The sequence below is a fragment of the Lutjanus erythropterus genome, chromosome 3, assembly GCF_056507025.1.
Source record: "Lutjanus erythropterus isolate fLutEry1 chromosome 3, fLutEry1.hap2, whole genome shotgun sequence".
NCBI lineage: Eukaryota > Metazoa > Chordata > Actinopteri > Lutjaniformes > Lutjanidae > Lutjanus > Lutjanus erythropterus.
In genome coordinates, this window is record NC_139319.1 from 34760450 (window position 1) to 34781340 (window position 20891).

Genomic DNA, 20891 nt, shown 5'->3' on the forward strand with positions numbered 1-20891 from the left:
GTTTTATTTTTATCGTCATCTCGGTGCCAGTGGGTGTCTCCCAAGTCTTCACATCCCTGCCCGCACTGCGCATGCTCCCCACATCCTCACCTCCGTCCTCACATCGAGGGACCTGAAAGCTCGAATAAAGATGCTCAACGGCTCGGGTCGCTGGAGCCTCGTCACCGGGTGAAACCGAGTTATCTGGAGGGACGGACAGACACACACGCACACAGGCACCGTGTAGATTCAACCGACCGACCACTCCGTTAAATCCTGTTCTGCGCACGCGACATGGAACTGAAGAAATCTATTTCGGACACCGAGCGCGCGCTCAGGAGCTACGGCGCCGTGTCGGAAACGGCGTGGACAACCGACAAAGGTGAGCGTCCGGCATCAAAATATCACGCTGCTTCGCCGTGTGGTGGTCACAAACGGCACGTTACCGCCTCAGTGTTTTCAGTATGTGTTTGACTGTGTGAGAAGCAGGTGAGCGGTCAGCAGTGAAACGGTTAATATGTGACTCACAAAGGTTTGGGACGTATCGATACAGCTGCCATGGTGCTAAAAGGCCCTTTAATTCCCCAACATACACACTGTGGGCACTGCGCGGTTTGTGAATGAACCTGTGCCAACGTATATACCACAAATAGAGCAAGAACAGCTTTTAAAAACTTGTGGTCATTTGATTCAGCCTGAGCTGATGCAGAAGAGCATATAGCAATGAGTCCTCTGCTCTGATCAATACCCTCTATACAACAACATTTGATTCAACATTTGGAAGAATATTTGAGTTTATGAACAAACTGGTAAAGATCATAGCTTGAAGACAGTTTGCCAAAATGCCATGTATACTCCTCACTTATTTTTGAGAATCACTGTAAATTGTGCAGGGAGTGAACACAGAAATAGCAGTTTCTGCACAATAAAGATAATTGTTTCTTTTCTTTAAGAAAGGACAGTGCACATTAACTAAATCCATAATGTAAATGTGCAAGATTAGGCCATACATGCCAGTTTTTGTCTGCAGTCCTTGGTAGGTTGATGACATAAAAACACTAAAAGACAACATACAACAGCAGATCTGTCCAGACAAAACACACTCAGTTAATAAAACAATGACATAACCACTAGTTCAGGTCATGAGCATATTGGTTATCTAGTGTAGATGTTTTATAGATTTGGAGAATGAGTTAAGAGATGTGATGTTCCTTAGTTCTGTGGGTGGTGTTCCAGGTATGTGCTACTTGATAGGAAAAGGCTGACTGCTCAAAGGTACTTTACAATTTCTATTGACAGGGTACAGCAACACCACAGACTGCACACTCTCAAAATGACTATAAAGCTGAACAAGCACCTGTTTGGCACATTTTCATCTGGAAAGAATCTTAATCTGCAGAACTACTGAATTTATTTTTTCTATTATTTTGTCCTGCATATATTTTTTGAAAAAGAAAAAAAGAGAAATATCTGTTAGAATATCCCAGTGCTATTTTTTCAACCCACAGTTCAAAATTATTCAATTTTCATCTGTATAAAACTGAGAAAAGCAGACATTTTTCACTTTGGAGAGGCTTGAATCAGAGAATGTTTTGCATTTTTTTGGTGCATGTCAGTAACTGGCAATTAATTTTCTCTCAGTTTACTCAGCAATTAATTGTTGGTCTGGGTGATGTGTCTTAAAAATAATATCTTGAGTTTTTCAGGCTATGCCATGATACACAATATCTATCTCAATATGCACATTTTCTCTTAAATAACATACCTATATACCATATGATGATCTTATAGCATATGATGCATTGCTGTAGGTTAAACGACCCAACTGTATATGAAACAGGGCTGGTTGATATGGACAAAATCAAGTATCACAATATTTTTGTCAAAAATACTTAAATATTGGTCAGTATTATAGAAATGACTGTTGGTGCATTCACAAAATATTAACACAATGAGATTTTTCATTAATTATCAGTAATGGATGGATATACTGACTAAGTGGGTAAAGTCAAATAATAAACAGCTAGATCAGTCGGGTAAGTTCACAGAACTACATCACTTTACTGTAATGCAGCTTTTAAACCAGAAAAAGACAATACGTATTCCATATTACGATATCTGATATCCAGCATGATATCTAGTCTCATATTATGTTATCCACATAATATTAATATATTGTCCAGCAGCTCTAAACAATAACACACAGTATCAAAAATAATTGTAAAGCAGATTAAACATAAGTAAACATTATTAGCTGCAGAGCCATTGCATTCTATCTGTTATTTTGCCCTATTGTCAACGCCCATGTGATAAGAGGTGATGAATGACGCATGTGTTGACGGAAGCAACCAAGTGATAACGTCCTTTAAGACGTCCTAGTTGGTTCCACTGAGGATAACTCATCACAGGAGAGCAGCAAGTGAAGAAGAAACTTCCAGATTAAGTCAGAGAAGAAGAAAAAAAAAATGCAGGGGATATTTTTAGAAACGGATCCAGCCGTTGCTCCCTCTCTTCTCTGACTCTGTCTGTCTACCACAAACACACACACACAGACGCACACACACACACACCCAGTCAGAAAGTCAGAAAAGAAGACAGGGTTAAAGTAGACCGTACCCCCTCCAAGTTTATCTTCTCTAAAATATAGACATACTGCCTGTGTCATTCATTTAATTCTGTTTACCTTTCACCATATGCATTATTTTTCTAAGCAAGTGTGTATTGAGGGGGGGGGGGGGGGGGGGTTCCAGAGGCAGCAGCAGTGTATATACAGTGTGACTGCAGGATGTGTCACAGGCGTCTGCATTGGCTGTCAGATACAGATGCTGACATTTCCTCGTTGGTGAGCCCCATGTGGTGGCTGCATCACACTCCATCCAGCCTCTCCAGGCTGTTTATTCCTCATTAAATCATAATCCCTACATACACTGACGAGCCAGTTTGTTTTAATGAAACTGGGGTAATTCCAGCTGGTTAATTATGTGTGAGGAGGACACTGGTTTACATCTGCAGGTGTTGTTTGTGTTGGACTGGAACTTTGGAGTTAACCTCACCTGTCTCTGGTGGATGGGCTGCTTTTAATTAGGGAGCATCAACACACTTCAGTGCTTGTGATGTTTTTAATGCTGAGTAGGTGTGTGCGTATGTGCGAGCAGCTTGTTCAGATGAGAAGGGAGCTGTTAAGACATTATTGAGCTGGCGTGTTGCCACCAGTCAGGACTTAATGCAGCTTGGTCTTATTGATGATGACCACGTGGCTGAGAAGGGAGTGTGCAAAGAAAAAACAAGACAGGGAGAAAACTTTAGCCTGTGTAGGGCTGGGTGATGTGGCTTACAAATAATATAACAATATCTTTAGGGCTATGCCGAGAGACAGTAAATTGTCAAATAGTGATGATTTTATAGAATATGATTAATTGCTGTAGATTAAACTACTAGAGGTGCAATGATGAACCGATAAATCAATTACTTGTCAACTATTAAATTAATCATTCACTTTTTTTGATAACTGATTAATCATTTAAAGTCATTTTTGAGGAAAAAATATCCAAACTGATTTCAGCTTCTCAAATTAAAATATTTCCTGGTTTCTTTAGTCCTCTATGACAGTAAACTGAATATCTTTGAGTTGTGGACAAAACAAGAAATTTGAGGACATCATCTGGGCTTTGGGAGACACATCATCATTTTTCACAATTGACTGACAGTTTAGGACCAAATAACTAATAGATTAATCAAGAAAATAATCAACAGATTAATAAGTAATGAAAATAATAATTAGTTGCAGCCCTATAAACTACCCAACAATATAACAGTAAAGTAGGGCTGGGCAATATGGGCAAAATCATATGTGACAATATTTTTGACCAAGTACCTTGATTTTGATATTTTTCGCAATTGTGACAATATTGTAGTGATGACTATTAGTTCCTTCACACAATATAACAACAGGTCACAATATAACAGTATTCGATATCTAAGACAATATCTAGTGTAATATCAAGATATTGATATAATATTGATATATTGCCCAGCTCTGCCACTGTGTGCCGTAACGTGCTTCAGATCCATGACATAAACTTTTATTTTGGCGTCAGCGTCTTTTGTCAGCAGACACGTTGGGTGATGATTCAATATCAGCGAGGCACAAACAAACCAGGGCCCCCCTGTGCAGACTTCTGTCTGCTGTGGTGAGTCAGCTCTGTCCTCCCTGAGAAGTACCACAAACGCAGACTGCAGTTTGTATTGCTGCAGGAGGACAAGGAGCTGATCCAGTCTTTGAAGACAGACTGTGGATAAATGTTGTGCGTCATATTCGGCAGCTCAGGATTAAAGATGCAAATAGTTTGTTTATTCAGATTTATGAGCTTGTGGACTGACTGGGGATCTTGTGACAGTGTAGGCATGTTAGGAAGGGATCACTTCACAGCCAGCCTGGACAGAGGAATGATTAGACACGCCAGTAAGTCTTTTAATGTCCATATGGACAAGTGAGTGTCCAGATGGAAAGATAAGACAGACTTTGATAAAGTGAATCTGTCTTTAAAGTCATTTTTAATCTAAAATGCCCAATAATCTCTGGTTGCAGCCTCTCAAATGTGTTTTTGTACCCTTATCTCATTATGAACTGCATATCTTTGGACTTTAGACTGTTGGTGGGATGAACAAGGAATTTAAAGACATCACTTTGGACTAAGGGAAATTGTAATGGACATTTTTCACTATTTTGTGACATATTATAAACCAAATGATTAATCGACCGAATAATAATCAATAACCCTAATATTTTTGCAGGACATTGACTTAATCTTTATTTATTTATTTGATAACACACATTAATGAACATCATTTTAAAATTACAAGATGTACTGTAAATATGGTAGATTTTAGCAAAAATTCTTATTTTCACCTATAGTCCCTCAGCAGTTAACAAAAAACAGATACATTACAAATGACAAAGTGTGATGATAAATATACAAAACACAGATAAATAAGAATACAATGTGTCAATTTACAGATGAATGCAGTGACATAAGGTATCAGAGTTTTGTTGGCAACCAGCTAGGATGTATTTGCTGACACTACAATATTCACATTCTGCATGAAAGTGGAGGCACAATATTGCACAATATCTTTTAGATTATTTAATTTTATCTTTATCTTTTCTAAAGAGTATTCTAGTGTTAAAGTATTCTCTCTCCATAATGGGGGGCTTTTAAGAGAAATGGGAAAAAAAGGTCAGAATTTAAGCCGCCCAGATTTCCTGACCTTGCGGCCCAGGCATCCTGAATTTTAGCTCTCAAAACCTAGCATCCTACACTTCCCATAGTGCAACTTGCTTGGTAAATGGTTGTGTTAGATGAGAGCCCTTGTTTTGCGAAACTCTCACAAGATTTTTTACAGGTTGTTTCTTCATTGTGCACGTTGTACAAAGTACTTAAGTTTCATAATGCGACAACGCTGTGGTTTAGATCTAGATAGGTTCAGGGACAGAAAACAGGGTTAGCTAAAAGTCATGGTTTGGGTTAAAATGATCTCTCCCAAGATCTTTCGCAGTTCCTGGGTTCCCATCTACACACAACCCTGGTATACATCCATATCTTTCAAACTCCCAGTTTACGTTAAAATGTGCAACTTTAATGATTTGTGATGAAGACAGATGGGAATTTTAGGAGAAAGACAGCACGCTTATAAACAACCAGCTTCCTTTAAATTATTTGCTGAATGTTCCAAACAGGTGTTTTTTTTAACGTTCCACAACTTTCATAGTCCTTTGTTGGCCTGTCCCAACTTGTTTGAAATGTGTTGACGTGGTAAAACATGAAATACATTGTCCTGTCTTTGTCCTGGTTTCAGTTGAATATATAATACAAGAGGTTTGTTTTATTTATGTTTTACACAGCATCCCAGGTACTTTGGAATGGAGGTTATAGACCAAGATCAACGTCTTGCTTGTATGTTGTAAGATGCTGGTAAAGCTGGCCAGTCTGTTGCAAGAGCCGCAGCATTTGCAGTGGTCGGCGTATTGATTGGTGCAATACATGTTTGATCAGTGTAGTAAGTGCTTAGTGGCAGATACAGAGAGTGTGAGGTCAGTGGTCCAGTTCAGTGAGGAATGACCCAATCAGCAAGAAGACACAGCCCCTCATTGATCCGTGTCAGTATGAAGGTTTTATAATGCATCATACTGTGCTTATAGCAGTGGGTAATTATAGTTATAAGCGCTCACTCATTATGCTTTCTATTAATCATCATAACACATTCCAAAACATTTTATAATGACTTATAAGGTCATGTATCACAATACATTATTTCTAGTAACTCACTGGCATTGGCAAGAATCATATAATTCTCATAGATAATATGTAATTATAATGCATTATAATCACTGTTATAATGCCTTATGATTATAAGGTATTATACTTGATTACAATTCATTATAAAATTATTATAATGTATTACAAGTATGTTTTTTGGTTGCTCATAATCACAAAGTCAAATGTCAAATTGGAGTACTGAATATTTGTTTTGACCCAAACAAATAAATTAATTTTACAATATTTTATGTCTTGTCTTGTATGGTTATCATTAAATCTATCTAATCTATCTAAAACTTTTTCACTTTACTGAAAACAATGACCACTTATAGCGGCTTATAATCAACTTGTAATGTATCATCTGTCTACACCTTAGGAATTTCATTACTCCACCCAATGACCACTTAGAATATCTAATAATCACATTATGATGAATTATAACTGTGACTATAATGCATTATAAAATGGTTATGATGTATTACTATGCAACTTATGTGGTCTAAAATTATCCAGACTGACTGACTAGAAATTATAAAGTATTATGATACTTGACTTTATAAGTAATTCTAAAATGTTTTATTTTCTGTTATGATTATTGTGAAAACATCATTATGAATATTTGAGTGCTTTTAACTATAATTTTTTATTGGATTTTTATAATGCATTATAGACATGGCTGGCATAGAGTGTGTTACCGAGGTATTTTTTTTCCACTTCAGCAACTATATACTTTGGAAAAGTGTCAGTATTACACACTTAAATCCAGCTTTTCTTAGTGTCACACTCACATTTTCACATCATCAGTGATTGACGCCTTTCAGTGAAAAGCAGTCATTTGGGCCTGAAGCGCTGCTGCAACCTTAAAATTCACATCATCTCTTTCAATTACACAAGCTGCTTTCTGCCTGAATATCACCATCTTGGATGATGTGATGTGACACGTCACAGGGAGACGAGGTGAGAAGTGTATTTGCCAAGACTTCAGGGATTAAAGTTTTCAAGGATTAAAATACAGAAATTAGAACCCCTCAGGTTCTTACTGCCGGTCAGATTCCATTAACATATCGCTCAATTGAACTGTTATACACAACTACTCCTTCTAATGATTTCTTACAATTTATAAACAGAAGCTTACTCATTCGCCAAACATTCATCTTGAATTCGAACTCTAATTAACGCAAAATAGGCAAACAATAACACAAGTTAGGGGTAGGAATAGAAAATTTAAAGGAGAACTTGCCGACTGTAGCATTGTTGTCAAAGAAGCCAGTAGTTCAGTTATAGATGTTTCCTTAATCATGGTCATTTTATGATTTATTAGACTAAGTATGTTACAAATTACTGATTTAAGTTGCTTTATTCAACAAACGCCTCCGCCAGACAAAACAATGTCATATGAGGAGACTATTGATTAATCATCAATTAATACATTTGTAATCCATTCAATTTTTAAAGGTGATTGATTAATTGATGATAATAATTAACATCCTTACTCTGGTGCAGGTGCATCTGTCTCATTAAAAGAAGGAAAACAAATTCAAATTAGACATAGGCGATGTGCAAGAACATCATATAATATTCAACATATAAAATCATAATTAATTTAAACTAGAAAATATGCTTCAATTCTTAAGCGCTGTGTGAAACAGACATGTCTGGAGCAAAGCTGTCCTTGTAGAGAAAAACAGTCTCAACACTAGGATGTTAGATGTTTGCTTTTTAATTTTCCTTGTGTCTTTTTAATGCCTCCTTATTTATATTTACTCTGTTTGTCACCCCCATCTCCAGGTCATTCAGACGTGTCCATGGCAGAGAGCACCATGGCTCCAGAGGAGATCGAGGTGGAGATGGCTCGTATCCAACGCCTGCGAGAGGTCCTGGTACGCCGGGAGTCTGAATTGCGCTTCATGTGAGTTGGTTTCTTTTTTGTAACACCAAATGTAATAGAAAGTGACAAAGATTCGATCAATACAGGTTAATAAAAATTCTCACTGTCGTCCTTGAGTGAAAAATGAGGTTTTATGCGTTGCCATGACACAGTTGACACTCATGACGCACTGCAAAGACGCTCAAGTGGTCTCTCCTCGTGATGTAAGTCGCTGTCTGTCTGATACAGAGGGAAGCAGCCCATTTGTCCATTGATTATGCAGAGGGCTGCACATGCCGATAGCAGCTGAATGAGTCACCATGATGAACTCGTTGGCTCCTCATCAACATTAGCTTTAAACATTACGGATCAGTGTTTGGGATGACTTACTGGATTAATTTCCTCTCTGTCTAAACCCTTGCTGCCTTTATTGTGAGTGCAACATGACAACATCGATGTCGATCAGTTTAGTTTAGCACTGTAGCAGCACATTAGGAGAACATTAAGACGAGGGCTGCGACTAAAGAGTCTTTTCATCATCACACGCCCCCCTTACAATAATGTGTTCAACAGTCTCTCTGTGTATTTTTCCAATGTTTGTTCAAGCCTACCACTTACATACAACATGTGAGCAAGTAGGAAGAGACTCTCAGCTTAACGCACTCTCCTTCACTGTTTGTGCCCTGTTGTTTATTACAAACCAAGCAGCGGAACTGGCTATTACATAAAGGTCAATACCCCAAGGCAAGTCATAGCAGCAAATTCTGACATTTGAACAGCTGAAACCATGAAACCATGCTTGAAAAACTACTTAAAAAATGACTTGATTATAACTTATTTCTTTTATGCAATCAACTAATTAATTCTTGCAGCTTTAATGCCTTTTTAGAACAAGCTACCTGCTGAGTTCCTTCACAAACTGTGTGCAAGTGTACCTAGAAGAATTGATGTTGTTTAAAAAAAAAAATTCTGTTCGCTCACTTTGCATTTTGTAAATTGATAAAAAAAACAAAAAACAATTGCATTGAAAGCATTCTTACTTTACAGCATTTCTTCACACCTGCCTAAAACTTTTGCATGGTACTGTATATGTCATCGATATAAAAACTTTTTTCTTTGACAGAATATAATGATTCTTTTTCATTATTATTATTATTATACACAGCATTTTATGTATGTGTTATATTTTTTCTTATTTTTGTTATATTATAATTATATTAATTATAATTATTAAAAATGCATGTGAAAGTATAAATTTAAGTTTATTATTAAACTGTGAAATATCATGTCAGATTACAATGTTGCAGTCGTCTTGCACTCCTGCAGTGTTCTCAACTCGCTTTAACCATAGACTATATTTTAAACAGAGATTCAACCTATTTATCATGCCATCTATGGCTCTAATTCTCTATTACATTCATTATTAATTTTGCAGAACTAATTTTTGACCATAATTGTAAAATATTAGACATTTGAGTCCCGGCCTACAAAACTACAGTTTAACTGTAATGTGAAATTATGTGCCAGTAGTGCCTGTTATTTATACTTGATCTTTATTTTGGTTTCAGTCACAGTTTGGTTAGGCTAAAACAACAAAACTACTTTTTTTATTTGTATAGTTTGCTATGGACACCAGGGTATTTGTCTCTCCCATGCTAGACTATATACACCCAGGGACAACTGCATTACATTATTATGAAGCATCCAGTTGCACCTTCATAACACTGAATTGAAAGTGGAAATCTAAGCCACTGCTTTTTTGTCTTGAAACTGTATCAAAATGTCCCACTACTGTAACATATCAAAGTGAACAGTGTATTTTGTGGGTCATTACGCCTCTAACATCTGCACCATGATGCTCGGGGTGTCGGATGAAGCTGATACATATCTTAGAGCTCACTCAAATGATAATGTGAGTTCACACGCCCACTTGAAAGGCTTCATTAGGCCGCCACGCTGCTTACTGCTTACGTCTCTGTTGTCAGGCTCTGTGTGACTCAAGACGGCTCATAAACACACACACACACACACACACACACACGAACTAGCAGATGGAGTGTCAAAGTGCAGAAGCTGCTGGAATCCACAGATAGCATTGAGAGAGCAAAAAACAAGGCAGAAGGAGAGAGAAAACAGAGGGAGGGGGAGAAAGAAGCTGAAGGGAGGGGTCAAGGGGGAGAAACAAAGAGGAGGGAGGTGTAAAACGGAGCAACGGAGTTACATGCAGAGGGAGGAGGAGGAGGAGGCTATGGATGAGTCATCGGCCTGATCTATCACAGGGAGAAATAATTCTGTGGTAGCTGTCACAGCTCTGCAGAGAGAGGCGGGAATTTAGCGAAGAAGAGGGGAAAATGTCGAAGCCCCCGAGGGCTCAGAGAGCAATGTTGTGGATTGATTTATGTTGCATGTTTTCCATCTGCACACACTCTCCTGATGAGTGACACCTCAGGCCTGAGGCTGGGACGTCTTAATGACAAGTACAGGAGTGGATTTTACTGGACAGCTCTGGGATTAGCGCTGTTTGTTGATCAATTAGTTATTTCACTGACAGAAAATGATTTCACAAAAGTTTTAGGGCTGCAACTTATGATTATTTTTAGTGTTGATCAATCTGCCAGTTATTTTCATGATTAATCGCTTCATTATTTAATTTATAGTGTATCAAACAATTGAGGAAAATGCTCATCAAAATTTCTCTGAGCTCAAAGTAACGCCTTCAGATTGCTTCTGTATCCAACCAGCAGTCCAAAACCCAAAGACTCTTCACTGTCATCAATGACATAGAAAAGCAGCCACTTTCGCTTGAAAAATTACTGAAGCGTTTATTTGATTATTATAATAATTGATGATTAATATTCTTCTGATCAACAAATTGACTAATCAACTAATCATTGCTAGTCTAGGAAATGTATTGATTGTTTCAGTGATTTATTGAGCAGCCAAACATTCCCTGTCATGTCTGCTAATTGGGGGATATGATGCTTTTCTCTGATTTGTATCAATGGTAAAATAAATATCTTTGGTTTTGGATAAAATTAAATAATTTGAAGAAATTGTTATGAGTGTCTAATAGTTTCTGATGTTTTATACAATAGATTTAATGGATTATATTAGATTAACCCTTTTAGTCTGAGGCTAAATCATTATTTCTGCTTGATGTCACTTTTAGTCTCGTAGCTATTAGTCCATTAGCTTCAAATGAGGAAGTTTGGCTCATTTTCTTTTTCAGAATATAGTTACTTGAAAAAAAGAAACGTGATATGATGCCTTTAATTCACATGTAGAATTTACCCACTCAGTCATTATATCCACATTACTGATGATTATGTATCAAAAATCTCATTTTGTTAATTGTGCCTGAAACAACCAACAGTCATCCCTACAATACTGTTGCAACAATATATAAATATCAATATTTGGTCAAAAATATTGTGATATTTGATTTTGTCCATATTACCTAGCCAAATGTCTGAACAGATTTGCACTGGTACTGGTATAATAAATTGGATTCATCTGTAACTGGTAGACTCAAGGTGACTCACATGTTTTGTTTCATTCACACCTGTGTCTCATGTTGAAGCTGTATTGAATGGCTGCATGCAGCCTGAGTTAATTTAAAGGGAAAAATGTCTGCTTGTGGACTTCAGTCTGTTATTCTCCCCTTTTTTGTTTGATAGGACGCTGCCTGACTGTTGATACTGTCGTGAAGTTATTAACACAATAAGATTTTTGATCAATAATCACCAGTAATGTGGAAGTAATGACTAAGTGGGTAAATGCAAATATTAGAGCAGCTAGAGCTTTCAATTTTGTAATTGAAATCGGCCTACTAGCAGCATCTGGCACACATCAGAAGAAAATACAACACTTGAAAGATGACACAGCGTAGCTTACCAGTCATTATATCACACTTGATACCATATAGGCTTCCATAATTTTAAAGAACAATTTGAAATGTAAATGACAGTTGTCAGGGCATAAAATCAATGATCTTTTGATCTTTACAAATGAAGACTTGACAGTCTACCAATGGCACAGTCGTCAGTGCAAAAGAAAAAAGTTTAAATCAAATAATCTAATCAAATCGTGACCTCAGAATCAAATCACATTGAATCATGAGTGATTTGGAGTATTGTGACATCCCTGGCTAAAACAGTCTGGTAAGGTCAGGAAATTACATCACTTTACTGTAATGCAGCCTTTAAAACCAGGAAAACACTTAAAACAAATCATGATATAACAATATCCTAAATCTAGTCTGTATGTTATTGATATAATATTGATATATTGCCCAGCCCAAAAAGATGGGACATACAGTATATTACAACATCTATTCTGCTCTGTTGTCCTGTCAAAAATATCAATGAAAAAATACATTTTATTTCTTTTTTAAATTTTCTGTCTTACATCTTACAAGATCTTCAGTCCACTGAAGTAGCACAGGTGAAAACTGAAAAGCCTCATGCCTGTTAAGAAGACTGCAGCACAGCCAAACTCTGACGTGCACATATTGCTGCTTTGGTCGCCATAACAACATGTAAGGAGCGGTAACAGTCAAAGAGTCATAGCTCACTTTGTTGTGAAGGACCAGAGCTACTGATAAGTTCACTGACAGTGTGAAAGCCTGGGAATGATGGGGTTAATAGATGACAAATAAAATATTCTTTTTTTCCAGCCCTAGCTCGGATTTTTAATTTCATTTGTGTTATATTTAATTAAGGTAATATTCAAGGTTAAACAATGAATCTCTGTGCCTTCAGACACTGACAAGATGTTTCACTATAACAAAACATAAAATTGGTACCTGACAGATCATTTTTAGATCCTTCTTGTGTGATGCTTTTCTTCTAGAGTCCACTACACAACAATATCACTCTGCCTAACATCATTTCAAGTGGAAGAGGAAGCAGCTAATAGTATCTGTTCTTCTTTAATCTGATGGAAGCCAGTGATTTACTGTTTTCCTTCTCATTTTTTTTCTAGGATGGATGACATTCAGCTCTGCAAAGACATCATGAGTTTAAAGCAGGAGCTGAGACAGATCGTCGCAGTACCAGGTACACTTCAAACACACACACTTATACATTCTGTCTTCTGTCATCATCAAAAACACCAGCTGTAAGCATATCAGGAAATAAACCAGTCAGAATTGATCCTCTGCATGCAAAACTGTCCACGTTCCCTGTTTGAACTCTTGGTAGAAAGGGCTTCTGTTTGTAGCTCACCAGAGTCCCGTAACTTCAGGAGGCGTCATGGTGATTTATAGGAAGTGTCATTACACTAAACTACGGAGGATTGATTGTAAGTCTCGGCGATGTGGTTGAGTTATGAGGGAGAGGTAATCATACACACACAAACACACATGCATCATCGCTGTGAAGGCAATATGAGCCGAGGGGATGCTTTCCAGGCAAGGTGTCCAAAATGAATTTCAGTAAACACTCTTTCTTACTCCCTGGATGCTTTTGTGGTGTGTTTGTGGTGCAGAGGACAGAATCAAACATTGGTTAAACTCTACAGTCGATGAAAAGCAGAGCGAATGTGCTGATCTGATTCACTGACGTCAGCCATGTCACACGTAGTAACACATACATGAAGCTCTGTGTACAGAGATCCTGGCAACAGTGCTCATGTGTCAGTGGGTGTGAGCAGAAAGTGCTGGTGTCGTGTTCAAGGACACACACACACACAGCAGCAAGACACATGGATGTTCATCAGCTGTTCTGGGAGATGAACGAGTGACTTGTCAGTCAAACCACTCTGCACACACAGAATTGATGACAAAAATAACAAAACAATACAACATCTTGCAGTAGATACTACTGCTGGGAAGCTTGCATTTGAGTGAATGCTGTCAGAAATGCATTGATCTACTTTTGTGGTCAGTTCTGATGTCCTAATTTACAGTGTGGGCCGTAGACAGGATTTTAAAAATACTGAGGTCACGACTCCCATCAGTGCAACCCTGCAACTCCTCCTGCCCCAGAGGCCAAAAAGGAAATCTATATTTAAACTCTTTTTAAATGCACACATTGAGGATTACATTTCACTGTGACTGTACCTCACCAAATGTGAAAACTGAGTGCGTAATAGTTACACAGCAAAATCTATCTCAAAGGTGCTGTGTGGAGTTTTGACCTTTAGTAGCACAATGGGGCAGATTTTTACAGCCATTTTCACATATGAACCCCATAATGTCCTCACAATTAGGTTGACTGGTTTTGCATTGACATCAATGCAAAGTGAGTCTCAAAATTGCCACAAAATCACAAAAACTGTCTGCCCTGGCAAGAGAGATGCTTCATGGTATGATACAATTGTATAACTGGACGCATATTTTTACTGCGTGGAAATCCGATGTTTTCACATCAGAGATGATAAAGACAAAGACTTTCACATGTGAAGTAAAAATTGAGACTCATGTAGCTGATAATGATTGGCAGATGAAAATGAAAAGATCAGTATGAATCAGATACATACTGTGCAACGTCATCAACATGCCCACTCGCTCGATCCAGACAATGAGGGGCTCTACTCACGCTCGCAACTCATGACGCCTGTGACAGCCATGCTACACAGCGGTGCACCAACAAAGTCGTAAGTAAGCACTGATGATGAAACGAGGGATGGGAATCTCTTGGCACCTCTGGATTCGTTTTGATTCTCGAGGGCTATGATGCAATTATAAAACGATTATAGATGCATTTTGATGCAGCAAATTTAAGCTTTTAAGCCAGGGGGTGCCGGTCAGACTGTATCCATCTGCAGTTGCTCACACTCACCCATCCTCACCAAACCCAAGAGGTACATCAGTTATGTTTAGTTGGTTCAGCTGTAAGGACTGTACAGACTGTACTGTACCCTCTTACAAAATTGTTACAATCATAATGTCGAGAATTGGGTTTTGAATTTCAGATTGACTTTTCTGCATTGATTTATAATCTTTCAGGAGTGAATCTCGATGCATCTAAGAATCGATTATTTCCCCATCTTTAAAGTAAACCATGCAAGATTTCAGCTTTTAACAAAACAAAGTTTTATGAAATATAACTTTTGCTTGTTTACAAAAAACTTTTTGCTAACATTACAGAGCTAGCACTAGCCACCATAATCTGCATACCAGAGAAAATAAGGCTGTAGAAGCAAAACCTCTAATGTACTAAATAAGCAAAAGTACATTGTATTGCTTATGAACTCAGCGTTTAATTTGTAAGTGGAAGAATGTGCTAATTTTTATTTTATGATTTACAATCTAGCTGCTCTTACACACTTGTTTTAGAGCTTGCAACTATATTATACACACACATCAGCATAACAAAAGACTAAGGGAAAGAAAAGGAAATTATTGTTGTTTTTAATATTTTCTTTATTTATCTGTTCAATTTAATTTTCACTAAATGCCAAGACTAAAATTCTGCTTGAGAAATACTGAATCTGGGCCTGCAGCTATTAAGTAATAATTATTTCAATTGTTGATTAATCTGTCACTTATTTTCTCAATTAATCAATTAGTTGTTTGGTCTATAAAATGGCAGAAAACATTGTCCCCAAATGTTCCTTTTCCCCACAAACCAAAGGTATTCAGTTTACTCTCAGAGGAGTAAAGAAAACATAAAATATTCACATTTGAGAAACTGAAATCAGAGAATTTTGCCTTTAATTTTTGTTTAAAAAAATACTCAAACTGAGGAAATATTGTCAAAATAGATGGTGATTAATGTAATAGTTGACAACTAAATGATTAATTGTTGCAGCTCTTATGGAATCCTGTATTTATATAGTTTCATTGAATTATGAATGTGTCCCCACACAAACTGCACACTGTCTCACAAAAACTACCCCTGACATTCCCATGAGCCACTGAGGCCCCATGTTTGTAGTTGTTGGGGGCCCTGGCAGCCCATTACTTCACTCCAGCACAATGAGTCATGTGACAAACAGACCCTGCACGCTGCCTCTCCTGCTCCTCTGACATTGAGATTGTTGCCGTCCACCCCTCAGATTGTCCAGCCCTCGGGGGGAAGCTGCATCGCTCCACTTTATTTCCAGATGGGAGAAAGAGCTGATGTTTGCAGTTGTTTTTCTAACCCCTTTTCCCCATCTAGCCTAGATATCAGCAGTGTCAGACGACCTACGGTACCTCTGCAGCTGCCTGTGTGTGCACGCACTTTGTTTGGTGTGTTTATGTGTGTATCTTTCTGTGCTTCGGAGTGTGAAGGTTAGGAACGTGAGACAAAGCAAAGAGGATGTTGATGTTCATGGCTCTCTGACTGTGCATGCAAATTCCATGGCCAAATGAAATAAAAACAGAACTCTGTGGCATTTGCATAATTCAGTCAGGGCCTTATTTGTTATAAATTATACATGAGGGCAGAATTAAGGGTCTGTTTGTGATGTGACTCAGTGTTTAACAGCCAGCTGACTTTGCTGTAAGGTCAGTTTGTCCAGGTCAGTCAAACGTATGGAGCCTGCGTTTATATTGATGTGAGGAAATAAAATATTAAGGTTTCAGTTCAGCCTGCTTGTCCCTCCTGCCATCCATTTATTTGTGTTTACGACCCTGCCTTCCTTTCATTCCCTTCCCCCAGAGAAAGAAAAAACCAAGAAGCACAGGCAGCGGGAAGAGGAGCTGATCCTGAAGATCCATAAGCTGGTGCAGAAGAGGGATTTCCTGGTCGATGATGCTGAGGTGGAGAGATTAAGGTAGAGAGCTCCCACATTCAGGCACAGTTAATATCCGGGAGGAGAGCGTCTGCGGGAGCTGACTGTCTCTGTGTTTACTCAGACAGTGTTGGGTGGAACTGTTTACTTCTCCATTTGATAGACATACAGTAGAATGGTTTGGAAACAGTGGGAAGGAGACTCATTAGAGTAAATGTGTGGAGCAAATGTGAGCGTGACTGAAGGCAGGGAGCAGGGTCACTTCATCATCACAGCACTTCCTGCTGTGTGTGTGTGTGTGTGTGTGTGTGTGTGTGTGTGTGTGTGTGTGTGGGAGGCTGACTGATGACCGTGGCTCTACATTGTCATTTTCTACCCTCTGCGCCCACAGATAACCCACAGAGAGTGACACAGAGATTGACACAGAGATAACTTTGTTAGATTAAATGATGCTGAATCATAGACTGGTTTGAAAACACTGAATGAGCGATGAGTGAGGCATTTCTGAGCAGTTTCAAAGGTTTTGAAAGTGAAAATTCAGATACTGTATGCTTCTGTTATGGGTTATTTTAGGAAGAAGATGAGAAGAGGAAGATTTTTTTTTCTTTTTCAAATTTGCATTTCAAGAATAAAGTCAAAATGTTGAGAACGATGAAATACCATTTTGAGAATAAAGTCAAACCCAAATCATGAATGCAATAACTGCACAAAGTTATGTAAAATTATATTTTTAAGAATCATATTTACTTATCAGGATTCCTTTTTATGAGAAATTCAGTGTTTTCGTCTGTTTAATGGTGAATAGCCATTGTTCTGCAACCCCAAGTCCCAAAAAGTTGGGATGTTTTAAAACGTAAATAAAAACAGAATGCAATGATTTGCTACTACTTTGCATTAAACAACATATATAATTATATAAAGGACACTGCACAGGCTCTGGAAAACATTGGAAAGCTGTTGTCAGTAAACACAGTCTGTGGCAGCATCAACAAAGGAAAGTTAAGGCTCCAAAATGAATGAGTGACAGCCGTGTATCAACAACATCCAGAAACTCAAAAAGCCAACATCTGTGATGGTATGAGGGTGTGTTAGTGCCCACGGCATCATGGGTAGCTGTCACATCTGTGAAGGCGCCAGTGATGCTGAAAGGTTCACACAGTTTTTTGAGCAACATATGCTGCCATCCAGACATCTTTTTCAGGGAAATCCCTGCTTATTTCAGTGAGATGAAGCTAAGACAGATTCTGTGTGTAGCTTCATAGTAAAAGAGTTCAGGTACTGGACTGGCTCACCTTCTGTCCAGACCTGTCTCCTATTGAAGATGTGTGGTGCGTTATTAAGTGCAAAACAGAACAACAGAGACCTCGGACTGCTGAACACTCGAGTTTGTATATTAAGCAAGAATGGGAAAGAATTTCACTTTCAAAACTTCAGCAGTTAGTGTCTACAGTTCACAAACACTTACTGAGTGTTGTTAAAAGAAAAGCTGATGTATTACAGTGGTTAACATGCTCCTGTCTTGACCCAACGTTTTTGAAACGTGATGCAGGCATCAAATTCAGAATTAGTGTATATTTAGAGAAAACAACATTAAAATTTGTCTTTGTACTGTATTCAGTTAAATACAAGTCAAAAAGTATTTGCAAATCATTGCATTCTGATTTTATTTATGTTTTGCACAATGTCGAAACTTTTTTTTTAATTGGAGTTGTATTAACTCTGGGGTTGTTTTAACTGCAGCTGCTTTAACTATCCTGTGAGATTTTTTAAGTTTATATTTTAAATACTAATCTAACTTCATAAATATTTCATTTACTGTTCTTCCTAGATATGAATAAAATGCTGAGATTATAGGCCTACTATTTATGAAAACAAACACAAACAATTTTCTTACGTTCCTTAAAATCAAGACGGCCTTGTGACTCCCTGTGAAGCTTTAGCGACATCTAGTGGGAGTTAGGACCCCCTGCTTGTGGAGAAACATGCTTAGCTCTGTTATCCAAATGTGACAGGTCTACATTTTGACTTGTCATAGGAGGAAAAGCAAAAATGTTAATTATCCTTGATATAATTCAGGTTTCCCTGTGACAGTTCCCATGACAGTGAGTCAGCATGTACAATACCAGGACCCTGAAATCAAAGCAACTTAACAGAATTCAGCCAGCATATATTCTATTATTTATACCTATGTTTTATCTACTGTGTAAAACAACTATTAAGAATAACAAATCGTGGCTAAGTTAGAGAGCTTGTCCTATAAATCAGGTGCATTGTGTTCAAATGTCTGACAGTGTGTCTGTATGATAAACTCAGGGAGCGAGAGGAGGACAAGGAGATGGCTGAGTTCCTCAGACTGAAGCTGATGCCTCTGGAGAAGAAACTTAAAGTCACACAAAGTGAGTGACAACTTTTGAAAAAAAAAAAAAAAAGAAACACACACACACACACGTTCAGAGAGGAAAATTATTCACTTCCACTGTGGGATCATGTGTTTTTTTTTTCCCTCTGTTTTCATGACAAGATCCTCCGAAGCCCAAGAGACACATCCCGGAGCCGCCACCTAACAAACCGTCCATCACCAAGTCAGGAGTGGCCATCATTAAGGATTGCTGCGGCGCCACCCAGTGTGCCGTCATGTAACTGACACAGACCCCATCCCCGTGTCAGAAACAAGCTCACATCACATGACATGCCATATATGACTTCCTGTGACTCAGAGAACCTCAGTTAGTTGCATTTGCCTTTTGAAACTTTTGATGAATCAGCTTTATAATTGAGTTTCAGCCACAAGGATTCAGCCTAGAGCGTGGGAACTAATCTGAACTGAAGGGCAAACTTACAGTAAAAGGAAGTGTATATGAAGGAAAGGAAATGTAAAGGGAATTGTAAATAAAAATCTGATAAATACTTGTTTGAGAATCATATTGGATCATTCCATCATGTAACAATCTTTTAAGATATGGTCTATGATCATGTGATTAATAAACAGTGTGAGCATTTACAAAACAAGCACAATGTCCACAAATTAAAGCATAAATGCTGAGGTTCTCTGTCTGACAGGAAAAAAACATGTCATCATCCCATCATGTTTAACAACAGCCATTTATTCTTCCATTTCAGCCCTTTAACACCAACCTGAACCTCTTTCACTTTCAGGAGACCCACAACTCTGCGTTTTTATCTTTGTTCCAAGGTGGGACGAACACATGTGGTTTAGACAAACAATATGGCTGCCAGAGAGGAGCATGCTTGAGAGGGGTGGCAGCCAGTGGATGCTTTTGTACTGGAGCTGAACAATATTTTTGACTCCATACTCTGTAGAAACATTGTAGTGGAGTTTTTGTCAGGTTAGCGCTGTCATTTTTAATGACAAAGACAAAGTTGGGTCATATTAGGCTGCATGCCAATAAATAGGACTCTGACAACCAGTACATTTAAATGTTCAAAGCAAAATGAGACAGTGAACAGAACTCCAAAGAGTTACGTGACTGATCAAGATAGGAACAGTGGCAACAGCAGCAGTGGTCTTAAGACTTCTTTCTTCTTTTAGCAGGTTGATTGCATCTCATGATTTCAAGATAACTGTTCCAAAAAAAAAAAAAAAAAAAAAACTTTCTTGGCTTGTGTAAATATTACATTGAGATCTGGAGTTTTTACAACACAGAATCCTCAGAATTAAGTGTTCTATGAAAAATATGTTTGGATACAGAACTACACAAAATTATAACTTAATCATTTAAGAACAGTGAAATGTTTGTCTAAACCTTTGTACTCACTCTACTGAGACCAATGCCAGCTGGCATGCAACCTCTTATGACTCACTTTTGTAGCAACGTCTCCGCTGGTGGTTTAGGGATCTTTCATTATCTTGGTTAACTCCTGTATATGCCAACACTTACAGTACAAATAATTTTACTCACACAGTGGGGTGTTTTTTGTTTTTTTGTTTTTTTTTTTTTTTTTAAATGGTCCACTGCACTCATCACTGGCAATTACTGACATCATCTCAACCAACGGCTACTGGGAATTACTGACTGTGGTAGTATGACATCATTCATAGATATTAT

The 20891-nt window shown here is 38.0% G+C and overlaps 1 protein-coding gene across 1 annotated transcript; it reads left to right on the top strand.

The window, feature by feature from the left end:
- The first annotated feature begins 70 nt into the window (after positions 1 to 70).
- On the top strand, positions 71 to 20054 carry bmerb1 (bMERB domain containing 1). The gene is made up of 6 exons (XM_084715918.1): positions 71 to 361; positions 8085 to 8205; positions 13147 to 13220; positions 16752 to 16866; positions 19138 to 19220; positions 19346 to 20054. Exons 1-6 carry the CDS (start codon positions 274 to 276, stop codon positions 19462 to 19464), a joined length of 600 nt encoding a protein of 199 aa, XP_084572044.1. The 5' UTR covers positions 71 to 273; the 3' UTR covers positions 19465 to 20054.
- Positions 20055 to 20891: the final 837 nt, after the last annotated feature.

What these genes read in the sequence shown, in the direction of transcription:
- bmerb1 (XM_084715918.1), top strand. Translation starts at nt 274, where the DNA reads ATGGAACTGAAGAAATCTATTTCGGACACCGAGCGCGCGCTCAGGAGC. An exon ending in ACAGATCGTCGCAGTACCAG is followed by an intron (nt 13,221 to 16,751) that starts GTACACTTCAAA and finishes CCCTTCCCCCAG; the next exon opens with AGAAAGAAAAAACCAAGAAG. An exon ending in GCTGAGGTGGAGAGATTAAG is followed by an intron (nt 16,867 to 19,137) that starts GTAGAGAGCTCC and finishes TGATAAACTCAG; the next exon opens with GGAGCGAGAGGAGGACAAGG.